Source organism: Pleuronectes platessa, chromosome 21, assembly GCF_947347685.1.
Source record: "Pleuronectes platessa chromosome 21, fPlePla1.1, whole genome shotgun sequence".
In the NCBI taxonomy this organism is placed as follows: Eukaryota; Metazoa; Chordata; class Actinopteri; order Pleuronectiformes; family Pleuronectidae; genus Pleuronectes; species Pleuronectes platessa.
This window is the reverse complement of record NC_070646.1, coordinates 8082289-8096563: the sequence shown is the minus strand read 5'-3', so window position 1 is coordinate 8096563 and position 14275 is coordinate 8082289. Positions and strand designations below refer to the sequence as shown.

The window sequence follows — 14275 nt, the reverse complement described above, 5'->3', positions numbered from 1 at the left end:
CAGGGTTTTAGGAACTGGGGGGGAATGAAGGTAGCTGCAGATTTCTTTACTGGGGAGAAAGTAGACTTCTCCTCTCCGATATCCTCCCGGTTTATATGAATGGGTAGTTTTTGTGTATTTTGTATACAGCTGTCATGGATCTTATTGCCTCTCATAAATACTTTCCCCCTGAACCTCTCCTTCTGCCAGAGGAAACGGCCGTGCCATGTGGTGGGCAGATGGGTTGGCGACGCTGCCACTAAACCAGGCTTCCCCTGCCCTCTACACCCCCAAAAATTAAAAAGGATGTTAAAAAACAGAAGGACATACAACACTGGCTGCATTTGGCGACACGCAGGTTCCAATAAACAAATGAGCTCCCTCAGGCATTTTTCACATCCCAGCTGTAGACTCTGACAAGCCCCTCTGTGACACGGCGTTGTGCAGGGGCAGACTAATACCTCTGATTAAAGTGACAAAGAGCGAGCCTCAAAGTATTTATCACCATGCAAACGCATCTGCTCCGATTGGATTTCTCCCATTATTTCTGCTGCGGATAGATGAACAGCCAATTGTGTGGCCGGTCACTGGTGACCAAAAAAAAAAAGGATTGTTCAGATGCCGATGTGTTTGTACTCACAGTCCTGTGACGAGCGGTGGCGGAAGGTGAACCGCAAGTGGCTCCGGTTCACGTCTTCAATGGGAATGGCAACCTGGGATACGGGAGAGAAAGGGACAGGTTCAATGAGCATCTTTTCAGGGACAGGACGGGAGCAGAAAGAAGCTCTTGTTGAACAGAGGATAAATGAAAAAAGGGCCATCTGGACTAAAATACATACAAAATATCTAGTGCAAGTTTTGCATGGTTTGCAAATTTGTGGTAAATGGGCTAAAACATGCAAAACTACTGGTTTGGCCAAGTGTCACGGATCGATAGCTTCATATTGCTATACATTCCTGCTGGCACTCTATTGACCACTTAATCTACTGTGTGGTTGAATGTTCATTACTGCCTCTCTATGCACCAAAGCTTCATTGGTTATTATTCAGCTGACGCCCCCAGTCTACATGCTGCTGGAGATGGAAACCTGCGTGATGAATAATGGATTTGAGAATTATATCAAAGGGCAATTGTGCAGCGAAGGTGGAAAATAATGACTCAGATGTTACACGGAAGAATACCAAAAAAGAAAAAGGGAGGAGGTAGAGAAGTAAGGAGAGAGAGAGAGAGACACACCTTTATTGTTTCAAACCAACGTGGTTGTTTCACTTGGTAATAGATGACAGACTTGTATTCATTGATGCCCTCATCTCCAGCTCCGGGGAAGATCACGCTCTGGGTAAAGAGAATGAAAATACATAAAATGAGTAAGCAGATAATAAAGCTGGTTATCTGGTCATGCTGGTTTCAGGCTCCACCCACACTACTGTTTCTCGTCTTAAAAATGATCTCCAGCCATGAACGCTTTTAAGCTCCACATCCGGATTAACACGGAAATCACACTCTTGAAAACGTGCATCACATGACCACACGTACACAGGGCATGTAGGAATCTGCCGCAGAGTTTAAAAAAACAACAGGGTAACGGCATTTCCATTACTTTGCAGGAGTGATGCTCTTTTAAGAGTTAAAGTAAGTGGTTTGGATGAAGCCTAAGAGATATAATCATGATGGTCCAGCCATTATCACCCTGTCAAAACATTAGCACACTGACAGCCTGAGAAAGATTGACTAGCCCTTATTTTTATAATATGGAGTCCCAGGGGCAGAATATCTTGCATGCAGTCAAGATGCACTTTATGCGCGAGCACCTGCCTGTTGGCTGCCAGTCACATAACAGCACTGTAGATATAAGAAATAAATTAGAAATAAATTATTTAGGAAGGAGAAGCAGTGGCTACCATGCAGGGAAAAGTGGAGGGGAGCCAGGCACAGGAGAAGGACCATATGGTGCCGATGGATCCAGTAATGTAAATGGATGGCCCTAGTGGGTCCCTGGAGTTTCTACAACAGGTCAGGGTGTGTATGTAAACTGCTTTTCTTCCCACTGGGGGATTTGGCACGAGGATGGGACGCACGTCTCGTTTTTCTATCAATCTGCATCCTTCCTCCCACTGCTGCAGCTGACTCCCTGGCCTGGTAGTCCGCCGCGGCTGAAGAGCTCCAACGCTAATGGTTTCTGACAACCAGCAATTATGAGAAATAACAGGCTCTATCTAAGCACGAACCCCCCCCAAGCCATGCAGGGTAGATCCGGGGGGGGGCTCATTTTACACTGTCCCTTCAATAAGTGGCAAGGTTTCATGACAGCTTCAGATTTTAAGGAGAGACGAAAAATAAGGGGAGGTGGCAGAGGTCTACCTGCAGGTGAGAAGGTTTTGTCTGGGTCGGCTCTAAGGTCAAGGTGACAAGGAGTCGCTGTCACAACATCTCAAATTCTTTTAAAGGCAGGGCATGGAAAAGAAGCTGCAAATGTGAGTCGGGTAAATTACAGAGAAGCTTTCCGTCAACAAAGCATCAGATCAGGCTTCAGGAAGTGACAGAGTCTCTCATATCAGGTTGAGAACTTCCTTTCAGCCAATTAAAATCCAAGAATTTAACCAATTAGCACTTATCCCTTGAGAACTGAACAGATGAGGCTGAGCGTTTCTGGGAAAAGTTGAAAGAGGGACCTGCTGCATCGCAAACACAACACGACACTAGTGGATGTGATCAGTCTCTTGATCATCATCAGACGCTGTCATTGGTTCCAAGCTGTCCATCTCCAAGCCTCTAACAGCCTTGATTTCAGCCACACAGTAAAGAACTAACTTTACCACATGAACTGTGATCAGCCCCCGAGTTAAATAAAATGTTTACCTGATGCTAGAGCGACAACATGTCTCCACTTCCCCTGACACTTCAAAGTGAGGCTAAAATATAGAGTAAGCACGGTTTGTAACTTATCTTGTAGCCGCCAGAGTAAATACAATATAGTTGCAGTAAAACTAGTGTAATTTTATAATGGACAAGGAGACATTACTTCATGACAACCATATAAATCAAACTGCACATTTCTTAAAAAAAATCGAATGCATGTTCAAAGAGAGCTTTGGTTTCTAACTCAAGCTTTTCCCTGTGTTAGCAGTGAAAAGTGAAATATTTGCCTGTAACATTCATCGACCAACAGTCAGTGAGAACACCCAGCATTGAGAGAACTGCATTTACAGTATAATCCCCACTGCTCCTTACACTTCCTCAGCCCGCTGAGCAATATCACTGATGAAGACTCAATCTGAGACTAATGTGTATAACTGAGGCATCCGAGGGGGATGGCGTTCTCGTCTGATTCGCTGGTAGCAGGAGGTCTCCCCACGACCAGTGATACGTCATGTGAAACCACTTATTCATCACCACTCCCAGTAACTTCCACTATCTCCATACTACACTGTGGTGTGGACATAATGGCATTACACTAGTAGAATGTCCAGGAATCAACATAATACAACTGTAGCGTGACCGAGTTAAAATCAAACAATATTGAAACCTCAACATTCCCTGTCACGTGAGCGCAAACTCCCACGGACACACACCTCCTGCCCCACTTCATCCCACACACTGCTGAGGTCAAACATCTCTAAACCTCTCGTAAGCCACATTAAGCGATGCCCTCTGCAGAACAAGAGGAACAGTCAGGCAGTGGGGGGGGGGGTCACAGTAATTAAACATCAGAGAGAGGTCGTTGGCTAGAAACTCTTGATGAACCGACATTACACACTGCGGGGCTGGTACATGATTAAAATGTGGACAAAAGTCAGAAGCCTGACTCCTACTCTCTCCTGCTTGCAAATTATTGTCCATCATAATTGTATATAGCCTCCTACAGGTCACAGCGAGAATTGTTTTTAATGAATACTTTGTCGTTACCGCGCAATACATTTCTTCTCTTATATCATCTGGGCCATAAGTATTAGCTTGGGCCAAAATGATCTGTCTAGACCCGAGAGAAAACGAATGAGTCAGACCATATTTGCAGCCTTTTGAGATGAATTCCAAGCAAACAAATAGACGTTGGAGAAAATAATCCTTTCAACTTCATTAGTGAAGGTTTTTGTACCTGAAACAAGAAGCTGATTTCTCATCTTTCATCACTTGGCTGTTCACACACTCACATCTGTAACAGATTGACTGTGATAATGGGTGAGTCCTGCAGTGGCGAGGCCCATTTTAAGCTAGTTAATCAACCACGGAGCACCAATATTGCAGTCTGTCATTGTGGACAGGTGGTGAAGGCGTTCGGTCAGGTCTGTGTATCACACTGTTTTATAGGAGCACTGGTCAGTTAAGCAGCATGCTGAGCTGTGTGGGATTAAAGAAAGCCCAGTAAATCACAAGAGTGTCTGAGAGAGCGATTGGCTGCGGCGCCTGAATGCTGAGGATGAGCTGACCGAGGGAAAAACCCAAAAGTTGGTCAGTTAATGTTCTTAAAAGTCGTACCTCCAGTTTCTTGCCGTCCTCGTCGTACACAGACATGGTCACCTCCACGTTTTTGGGAGTTGTCTTGCTTCCCTTGTCAAAGTCGCCCTGAACCAGAGTCACGTAGATGTCATTTCGCACATCACCTGTAGGAAACAGACACAAGCGAGTCAGGAAATCATCACTTTTCATAGGCTGGATAGTTACTGCTTTTTATCATATGTGAATACAACAGCATGACACATTAAAGCCTAGTTGCCTTAAGTGACACCATCGACTTAGCTACATTCAGTCTATTAGACAACTAATGAATTAACCTTAATCGACTACATGTTCTTTTCTTCCTTGCTCACATTTTGTGAAAATCATAGACCTTAATTAAAATTTATTCAAATGTCGTTTAAATGTAAAATGAGACTTTGGTAGACTGGTGTTAAAGGAGAACCTGGCATGATGATCTCAGGAAAGCCCATCTTGCGAGCCACTGCAGTCGATCGATCCACCAGGTGAGGGAAGTCCTTCCTTATCTGATGGATGTCTCCCGGGAGCAGCTTCAGAGTCACCCACAGGCCTGGTGTTGCATTCAAACGCAAAGAGGGGCGGGACCGAGATAACGTCAGGAAACGACAGACAGCGTGAGAGCAACTGCCCCCGGGAAAATACTAAACAAGACAAAACATGTGCTTTTCCACTGTCAGAAGTCTGAGTGACAGGTCGCGGCTCGAGGGCGAGACACTAAATAGAAACTGCCCTCAGGGATGTGATGAGGAAACAAGTGTGTGAGTTCACCTGGTGCTTGGTGAGATTTGCATAATCTGGTGACATCAAAGTGTCATTGTTATAGCTCAGACATACATGAAGCACCATACAACCTTATATAGAAGCCTAAAGCCTTTTCCTTATGCAGGATGTTCTTAATACATATAGGTACCATAAAGCCCTGTTCATACGTGGTATTAACATGTGTCCAGGATGATCCAATCACGAGTGGACAGCTCTAAGTGTGTGTGCTGGAATTGCAATGCGACTTCACATGCGTCTCGAGTGACCACTTGTTGTGATCAGATCTCACATCCCCGCTCTGTATGCAAATAAATACGCACATCGTTGCTCTTTGCAAAGATCAAAAGTGTTGTTGTAATTAGCCAGTCAGATGATGACAGACAGGTCTGCTGTCAATGTGTATGTACGTATGTGTGAGAGTGTGTGTGTGTGTGTGTGTGTGTGTGTGTGTGTCCAGGTAAGTGGATGAGTTAGAGGGAGCTGAATCGAATCAATTCACTGCACACAGCTCTAAAATGAAATAAGATTTGACTCATTTGAAATACAAAAAAAAAAGGTTAGAGCGTTCAGTGTTTATCGGATTTTGTGCCTGGCTGCCACAAACATAAATGACTGTTATCAAACTACTGATCTTTTCAGTTCTTTAGGACATTGTAGCTTGCAGAGGACGTCTGTAGGTGAGCAAGTGGCTCATATGGTCTGAGAGATCTGATTGTGCATTCATGTGGTGTCCGAACCTGAGAAAGTATTTCCTAGCCTGGAAAACTAAAGACATCTCAATGATTTACACACACTTTTTAAATGATTTACATGCCCGTCACACGAGATCCTTTTTCTTTGCTCTATTTTCTTATGCAAATATTTGAAAGAGGCGTCAAGTTGTTGTTTAAATGCTCTAAATACGTAAATACAACATACAAACATATACAAAAATTGGAACAACAACTTCACAACTCAGGAACTGGGAGCTTACAAGTATGTGAATGCACAGTTAAATGGGTCCTTGATGTGTCTTGGAATGGCCTGAACAGGACCCAATATATTGATTTTAAGAATTACAGCAACACGGGCCTTAACTCAAACAGAAGTGTTGCTTCTAACCAGTGTGAGAAGAAATATGTTTCTGCATAACAAACAGATCCCTGTAGCATTAACGGAGAAGTTTGAGATAAAAGATTCTTCTTTTCCATCCAACTGTAAAATTCATAATAATGTCCCCGATGCCCTGGTCTACTTCCTTATTCACTCTTTGTTTTATATGAAAATGAGTAACATTTTCTAGAATATTTAGAAAATGTGCATTAATTCCCAGACTTAAATAATTGGTCTCGGGGGGAAAAAAATCTCAAAGTGTGACTCTTGAGATGAAACACTGAGGCTCTGAGTCCAAAAACAAAAAGGACCTTCAGGGGGGCTTTCATGGGACATCATCAATTTCCTACCAGTAACTGCCCTGCTTCTCTCCTGGTTAGAAAAGCCTCTTTTCAGCAGACAGTGTTTGAAGAGCCAGCTTCTGCTCTGTAACCTCAATCACTCTTAATATTCTCTCGAAAACCCAACGCAGCATAGACACATACTTCTGAATAAGACATAAAAAAAGGGACTTCCAATTAAGCCGACATCCTGTAGTGCACCCCCCGTCACAGGCCAACAAAAAGAGCACAGCTTATGAACCCTGGCGCTTTATTTACTTTCTCTTCACGGGCCCCATATTGTTATGAGTGACACGTCTCTCAGCAGACTCGCTGGAAGCCATTTGATATGCTGGCATGACCAGAACAGATGCTCACAGCTCACCGCTGTTCCTCCTAGTGTGGGATGGAGCCGACCTGACATTTATCCAAGTACATCTTCATAGGGCACGACAATGCCATGGAGGCTGTCATGTTGCGTCTCCCCTTCCCAGCACGAGTCTCTTAGGACCCTGAAGTTGTTCTTCTAAACTGCAGACGTCAAAATGTGCTGATAAGATCGGGTCTCTTCAGACGACTCAGCGGCACATTCAACAGCTGGATTAGTTCGATCCCGTAGTCATGGTGATGAGGCCAACTATTTATAGTGTTGAGCTTGACAAAGAATTAGGTTCTTATTAAGGAGATGAGCGGTTTCAGCATCCTGCCAGTGTGCGGGGGGGCACTTTGTGTGAACACCAGAGTGACAGTAGTTCAAGTTAAACTCTGCATGTCTATTGTCACCCTCTAACCCTAATTATAATGTGGGCCTTCTGTGTGAGGAGCTTAAGAGACAAAGGACAAATGATGATCTTGTTCTACATGGAAAACAACAGCCCACACAACTTTCTAACACACATCTGCTTGTTATTTTGTCACTTCTGCAAAGGGGTTAATGATTTAAATGATGTTGTTAGTTTGCAGCTCTACGCTAAATCTACAGAACACATTACTGTGAAACTTGGTGGACTGATGCGAAGTGGGTCCCTTCATTTTCCTGGGGAATCATTCATGGATCTTAATGAGAACAAATCTGGGATATTAAGGGAACTGATGTCTATGATTGTGTGCAACTTGGTGCAGGTGGATTGAATTGAAGGGAACTATTGGGCCTTGGTGTGCATATTTTTGCAATTATGAGTACGGTGAAGTGAAAATATTAAAGAGAAAACGACTGCTTGGTGTTATGAGTGTTTGTGTCTTTCTTTCCAAGGTCATTAAATCTCTAGAAGGGACCTGGAGAAAAACTGGCTTTAACGATGTTTGATAACTAAAGATCTTCACAAAAAAAAGACATTGGATAGATTGGAGATTATATTTTTTACAAGAATAAAAAAACTAACATTTATAAAAGTTTGACAGCAATGTGGTGAGCTCCCTTCGCGTGTCTGAACTTTTGCACTGTACCTTGGCCCTTGTGATTGACCTCCTTGGCGGCGATAACTTTGTTGATGACGGTCTGGAGGAAGTCGTTCTCCCCCGCCACCCTGGGTGAAAAATGGGAGATGTTCAGCTGCTTGTGGAGAACGGCGTCATCCAACACTAGCCTGCAGTATGCACACAACAGGCAAACACCGCAGAGACGAAGAGATGGCGGAGAGAGGCGGAGGAGGAGGAGGAGGGGGGCATGAGGAGCCACAAAGTGATGGTTGTGAGGAGGGAGTGGGATGAGCGAGAGATAGAGAGAGAGGGGGAGAGGGAGAGGGAGAGAGAGAGAGACAGAGATAAAGACAGAGAAAGAGAAAGAGAAAGAGAAAGAAAGACAAAGAGAAAGAGAAAGAGAGAGGGACATGGAGGGACAGGGAGAGAAAGAAAGGGAAAGAGAGAGGGAGAGAAAGAAAAAGAGAAAGAAAAAGAGAAAGAGAAAGAGAAAGAAAAAGACACACCAAAGAGTGATGCGAATACCATGACAAACACAAAGCCACTTGTAAGCAGTTAACAGTGAGGCGGGATGGATGGTGGACGAAACCCAGAGAGAAATCATCGTTTAGGAAAGGACGATGCCCAGTGTCCACTTACAGAGCCACTGCAGCAGTAGGAAGCTTAACCTGCCCGCAGTCAGTGTTGAAAAGTTCTCAAACCGGGGAACATAAAATCTGAGACTGTAAAAACAACAAATCCCTGACTCACAGTAACTCCGCTGTAAAGGAGACAGCAAACTAACTTGCTCTGTGTACTCCACTGGGCTTCAGTAGTGAGACCAAACTGCCTGAAACAAGTGACGAATGTAGCAGGTGCAGTGTGAGAAGCACCACATGTGTGTGGCAGGTGTGTGTCTGCAGTGTAGAGGACTTAAAAGTAAACAGAGGAGGGGAAAAAAGCATGAAGGAAAAGATAGTGATCCAAGCAAAGACGTGTCACTGCTCAGCAATTCAGCACAACATGAAGTAATCCCAGAAATGCATCGTATCAATGCAGCTTGGTTTGTGCTCACACAAAACGCCAGAGATGAGGTCATCAAGGTCTCAGACTTTTAGGGGAAAAAAGTACTAAAACTCTTTCAACAAGATTATGATCCATCTCATCCATTTCCACTTTTGTTTGGATGCCGGGGGTCATTCCAAATAACATCACTACGTCAAACCTTCCCTAAATTGCTCCTTCCCTTCCTGCCTCGGCTCTTCTTCAAAAACATTCAGTAATGGGCTGTGGAAATGTGATTTTTTATTTTTAACGTCAACTGTATAAATTTATTGGAAAAGATTCACACTTATTTTCATACATAAATAAAACCTTGTAAATCCTGTTCTCCTCTTCACTCAGGACGGCTCTAATTTCCATGAATTATGTTCACAGAGAGACAAAAAAAAAAGAAACATTAAGTGTGGTGTGCTGCCTGCTAAACTGCCTGAATCTGAAGTATTTCCAATTATGCAGGAAATCATGTTAAGGAAAAGGTTACCGTGGCTCTGTACGCCGTCCTACGAGAATGGCAGCATTTAATGAGATTGCCTTAATTGAGTCAGCAGGGAATAGGGGCGAGGTACTGTCTTAAAACCCCCGCTAATCGGGTGTCAAGGATTCAAGACATAAAAAAAAACACCACTGGGCGTCTGACATACTGCACAAAATAGTGGATGCAAATGTGAGAGCATAAATATATCAGTTCTACTATTTCATGCAACATTATCCCGAGTTTAAAGGAACGCTGCGTTCCCTTGTGTTTATTTTGTGCTGCTCAAGACTTACGGCTGAAACGGGATAAAGTGCTGCTTGTCCTCGTCGTCCATTTTGCCTGTTATGATGTCGGTGACGTCCATTACTGTGGGGAAAAACAAAATAAGACAGGGAGGTTAAAACATTCTCAAGGCCTGAATCGTGCAGTGTGGCTGTGACGGAGACACAGAGAACTGCATGTTGAGGCCACATTAGTGTTACCAGCGGACCCTGCTCACGTTGGCTCTTCTTCATTGAGCACTAATTAAGACAGAGACAGGGTTGCGGTGGAAAAAGTTAGGTTAATGTCCGCTTCAGGACAAATCAAGTCATATGCAGGAAACTAACAACACTATCTTAAATCAATCTAACATTAGAACCATAGATTATATATTAATATGGGTGTAGACTCTTGGTCCGGAAAGTGAAGCCAATGGGGAAGTGCCCGAAAACTCTATTTTCTCAAATGACCAGCAGAGGGCGACTTGCAAAAAGAAGTCAGTTTCTATAGAAGACGATAATGAACATGATCAACTTTTTCTTGAGCGTTTATGTTCTCAATAACTAGTTTCAAGACAGAGCCCGGTATGTGTTGTCACAAACCAATGGGTGACATCTCTCTTCGAACTTACATTTTTGTCAACGCACCTTTCTGAAACTACAGAATCAGTATCCACATCAATCACCACCACAACTAAATTCTCAACACAGTGAGGTCAACCACGTGAAGCTCTTTACTACAATGTCACAAAAAGGTAAAAAACTTAAAAATCGGCCTCTCCATCATTCAGTGTACAGCAGCAATCATCATGATGTTATTAAAATATGGGATCATAAATCAAGCTGTCATTTAGATTCTCTTCAAGCGGCACCAGGAAATATGACATTGAAAGAGCGATATCATTTTCTTTGTTGGACAACAGTTGGCAAAGCGGTAATCTAATTAGTGGGCGAAACGTCTGGCAGCCTGCCAATGGGAGATGAATCAAACTCAAATTTGTATTTCTACTCCAGTTATACGTCTTGGAATCTTAGCCGGTGTATTTATTGATCCATGCGAAGACGCTGGCCAAATACTCACTTTGAAATGTGTCACAAAAACAGGGGACAAGCTCTCAAGACTTTAATCTGTGTTTTTTTATCAGTGGACAGTGGCGTTATCAGTGTCTCTGTGTGGTCGGCTTTACCTGCCACTCCGAAGGGTCTCCTCAGTCCTGCCGTCAGCTTCTTGGTGTTGTTGTCTCGTAGCTCCATGCGTCCCACTCGGACAATCTGACACACGAAGCTGATCTTCTCCCTCTTAAGATCCTCGCTGCCTAAATCCTGAGGAGAGAAAACAGAGAAAAGATATGGAAAAACCACTAACGCAGTTTCCTCAGAGTCACGAATCTGATTTATGCTTTCCTATAGAAAAAATCCATAACATTGAAAATCAGCTTTTACAATTAGAGATCAAAATTCAATTGCTGAAAACATTTTTGGATAAAAATATATAACATACAGTAAGTGAAGCCGCTTTTAGACAATTTAATGAAGAATTGTTGCATATTGTCTTGAAAGGCTTCATCTTAGTTGGAGATGAGTTTTTGCTGGAGCAAACTTTTACCCACAAATTGCTTCAGCAGCATCTGTGATTGTGTCCACAGATTCATTTCCTGTGGGCAATACCGTCCAAAGTCAGCAAAGTGCTCCCAGTGGGTGCACGCTGACCCTTCTGCCCTTGGGCTTCCATTAGACAGAGGTGACTGCATTGGTAAATACATACAGCGAGCCTGGCTCTTTTCTGAGAGAGCTTAACAAATACAGGCTCTGCAAACAGGCTCCCACATGCCTCATAACATGGCTGAATAAACAGTGCGCTACCACAGGCAGGCGTGCGCACACACACACACACACACACACACACACAAGCAGACACACAAGCAGACACACTCACTGTGAAGACCGCCCGCAGGTTGTGGAGCTGGTCTATGTCTTTCACCAGACCTGAACTTGACCATTTCACCAGGTAGTTTTCACTGTTAGGGAGAGAAGACAGAAAACTCTGTGTCTCAGCAAATTCTGCACTGATCCATCAGGGAAATCAAAGCAATCAGATGAGCTGCATTAAATATAGTTTCCTTCAAAAGCTGCAGCCTGAATGTTAATCCAGACAGAGATGCGCTTGGGAAAGAAAATCCTGGACTGATGTTGGATGCAAAAGAAACATTGGACCACTGAGCCGTTGTACACATGAAAGTTGCTGTTACAATCCTAAAACAACAGAAAATCACTGAGCAGTCGACTGTGCTTGTTCTCATCATGCTCTTGTGTAGTGAGTGTCTGTGTGTGTGTGTTTCAGTATGCTTGCACCAAACACGGCCTATAAAGCTGGACGACTTGTTTCCACTTCCTTCCTTTGAACTAAAACGAAGCTAGAAAAGTTGCTGCGATCTTGCACTATTCACGTCTTTTGGAGCCAGAGTATGAAGAGTAGAGACCTTGGTGTGGAGCTGCAGAGTCAATCATAACATTTCATCGCGTTTAAATAGCATTAAAATTACTACCTCCAACCAAACTTACTGGAAAAATGACGACTTGGATATGCATCAGTGTGTATGACCTATATGGTTGGCAGCCACCAGGGGGCAATCAAGATGATATGGCTTTAATTCTGAAAACTTGTCATGTCACTTAGGTCGGTTTTATATAGAGTGTAAGGTTTGTACTTGTTGTGACAGTTAAAGCTTCTTGAAGTCGAACACAGTCAGAAGCAATGACTTAAACTGTAAGGAAACAAATCCAAATCTATTACAAGCAAACTTGTGAGAAAGAGAGTTTTTACCCCAAAAAAATAAAGACTTGGAGAAAGAAAGAAATGTCAGAACATCCAAGGGTTTACCTGATGAACTTGGACTCCACCGGGTCGTAGAGCGACATGAGCACCTCTGCATCCTCCCCGATCTTACACACAACATTCTTCAGAGTCACAAAGAGGGCAAACGACGGAGTGTTGGCGAACTTCGCTTGCCTGGTCAGATCGATATTCTGCTTCTGAGACTGTGGGGGAGAAACAGAGGTGTCACGTTCAGTACCGGGCGTTCTTCCCTGGCTCTCTGTCACATGCAGGTCGACTTCAGGCCTGATCAATGGGATCGTCAACAGCATCAGTGTGTGAAGAAAGAGATAATGTACAAAGACGTAGCCGGTGAGTAGACATAATGTCAGCCTCTGACTCAGCATCTTTCCGAAAATGTAACAAGTTAAAAAGCCAGATTTAACAAGGTCTATAAAGTCATCATGCTCCATTATAGTTCATTCCTTAGTGGAGTCAAAAAGCTTTTACTCTCACTTCATCTGCAGGAGTGCACCTACAGTAAAAGGTGGTGTGATTGCACTGTTCCCGGGTTGCCCTTCAAAAATATGCTGGGGCCACAGCATTAATATTTATCACGCTGACCTGGTCACTCTCATATTGGCCATGCATATGCATTAAAGACCCCTGGATGGATAGGTTGCTGGAGATGAGACTGCGTAACTGCAGGGAACTCTGGCGTTTTGGCACTCCTACATTCTGCCAGCTGACATTCAGGTGAGGGATGCCACCGATACGCAGGGAAACAGACAGGGAGTCGGACTGGGTTGCTGATGGAGCAGTCAAGCATTCTTCTGATCCAGGAGAGGCTTCATTTTTAGCACTAGCCTAAAGCTGGGCAAAAGCCCAAAGTCCTCTCCGGGGGGAACTTTCTCTGTCACATTTCTTTACCTTCAAATGCACTTAGTCTATTAGCTTGATATTCTTATACTCTGTTCTGCTGTTACTTTTATTTTAACATAAATAAACCCAAGCAAAATAAAATAACACTATGCAACTGTTTTAATGGCTAAAATACAAAGTATCTTCATTGTAGTCATGTGTAAACAATCAAATCTAGTTCTAATGAGCGTGCCGTCACCAATTATGTGAATAAATCCCATTTGAGTTAAACAGTATAGTAATGTAACAATGTGCTTGCTACTATGTGAGGCTGATGTTGGAAGGAGACATATTATGCTCATATTCAGGTTCTTAATTTTACTTTTGGCTCATAATTGAAATGTTTTACATGCATGTTCAGAAAACACGTTACTTTCCTCATCCTCTCCATTGCTGCAGTTCCTCCTTTCAGCCTCTGTCTGAAACAATTGTTCATCACATAACATCACAATCGCGCACAAGTATCGGCCGGACTTCTGAACCCTATCTGGAGCTGTGCTTTGTGGGGGAGTGGAGCCAGCCCCCTTTACCGCTGACTTTCTGCTTTTTAGCTTTACAGAACTTAAGGTCTTGACCTTACAATGTAAAGTGACTTGAGATAATGCATATTAAGATTTGGCCCTAAACATATGAAATCTAATTGAACTTTTACATAAACAACTTATACAACACACTAGAGAAAAGAGAAAACTGAAAAAGTTAACTTGTCCTTTA

At 43.3% G+C, this 14275-nt stretch overlaps 1 protein-coding gene across 2 annotated transcripts in view; it reads right to left on the bottom strand.

Moving 5' to 3' along the window:
• Positions 1-14275, bottom strand: part of dock1 (dedicator of cytokinesis 1) — a 170895-nt gene that overhangs the window by 135030 nt on the left and 21590 nt on the right. For both annotated transcript variants that reach the window (XM_053413680.1, XM_053413681.1), the window contains exons 8-16: positions 12707-12864; positions 11762-11843; positions 11013-11148; positions 9859-9931; positions 8077-8156; positions 4881-5006; positions 4457-4581; positions 1217-1315; positions 620-692 (exon numbers count right to left, since the gene is read on the bottom strand). In XM_053413680.1, the coding sequence (XP_053269655.1) occupies positions 620-692; positions 1217-1315; positions 4457-4581; positions 4881-5006; positions 8077-8156; positions 9859-9931; positions 11013-11148; positions 11762-11843; positions 12707-12864 (952 nt within the window). The remainder of the gene's footprint in view (positions 1-619; positions 693-1216; positions 1316-4456; positions 4582-4880; positions 5007-8076; positions 8157-9858; positions 9932-11012; positions 11149-11761; positions 11844-12706; positions 12865-14275) is intronic.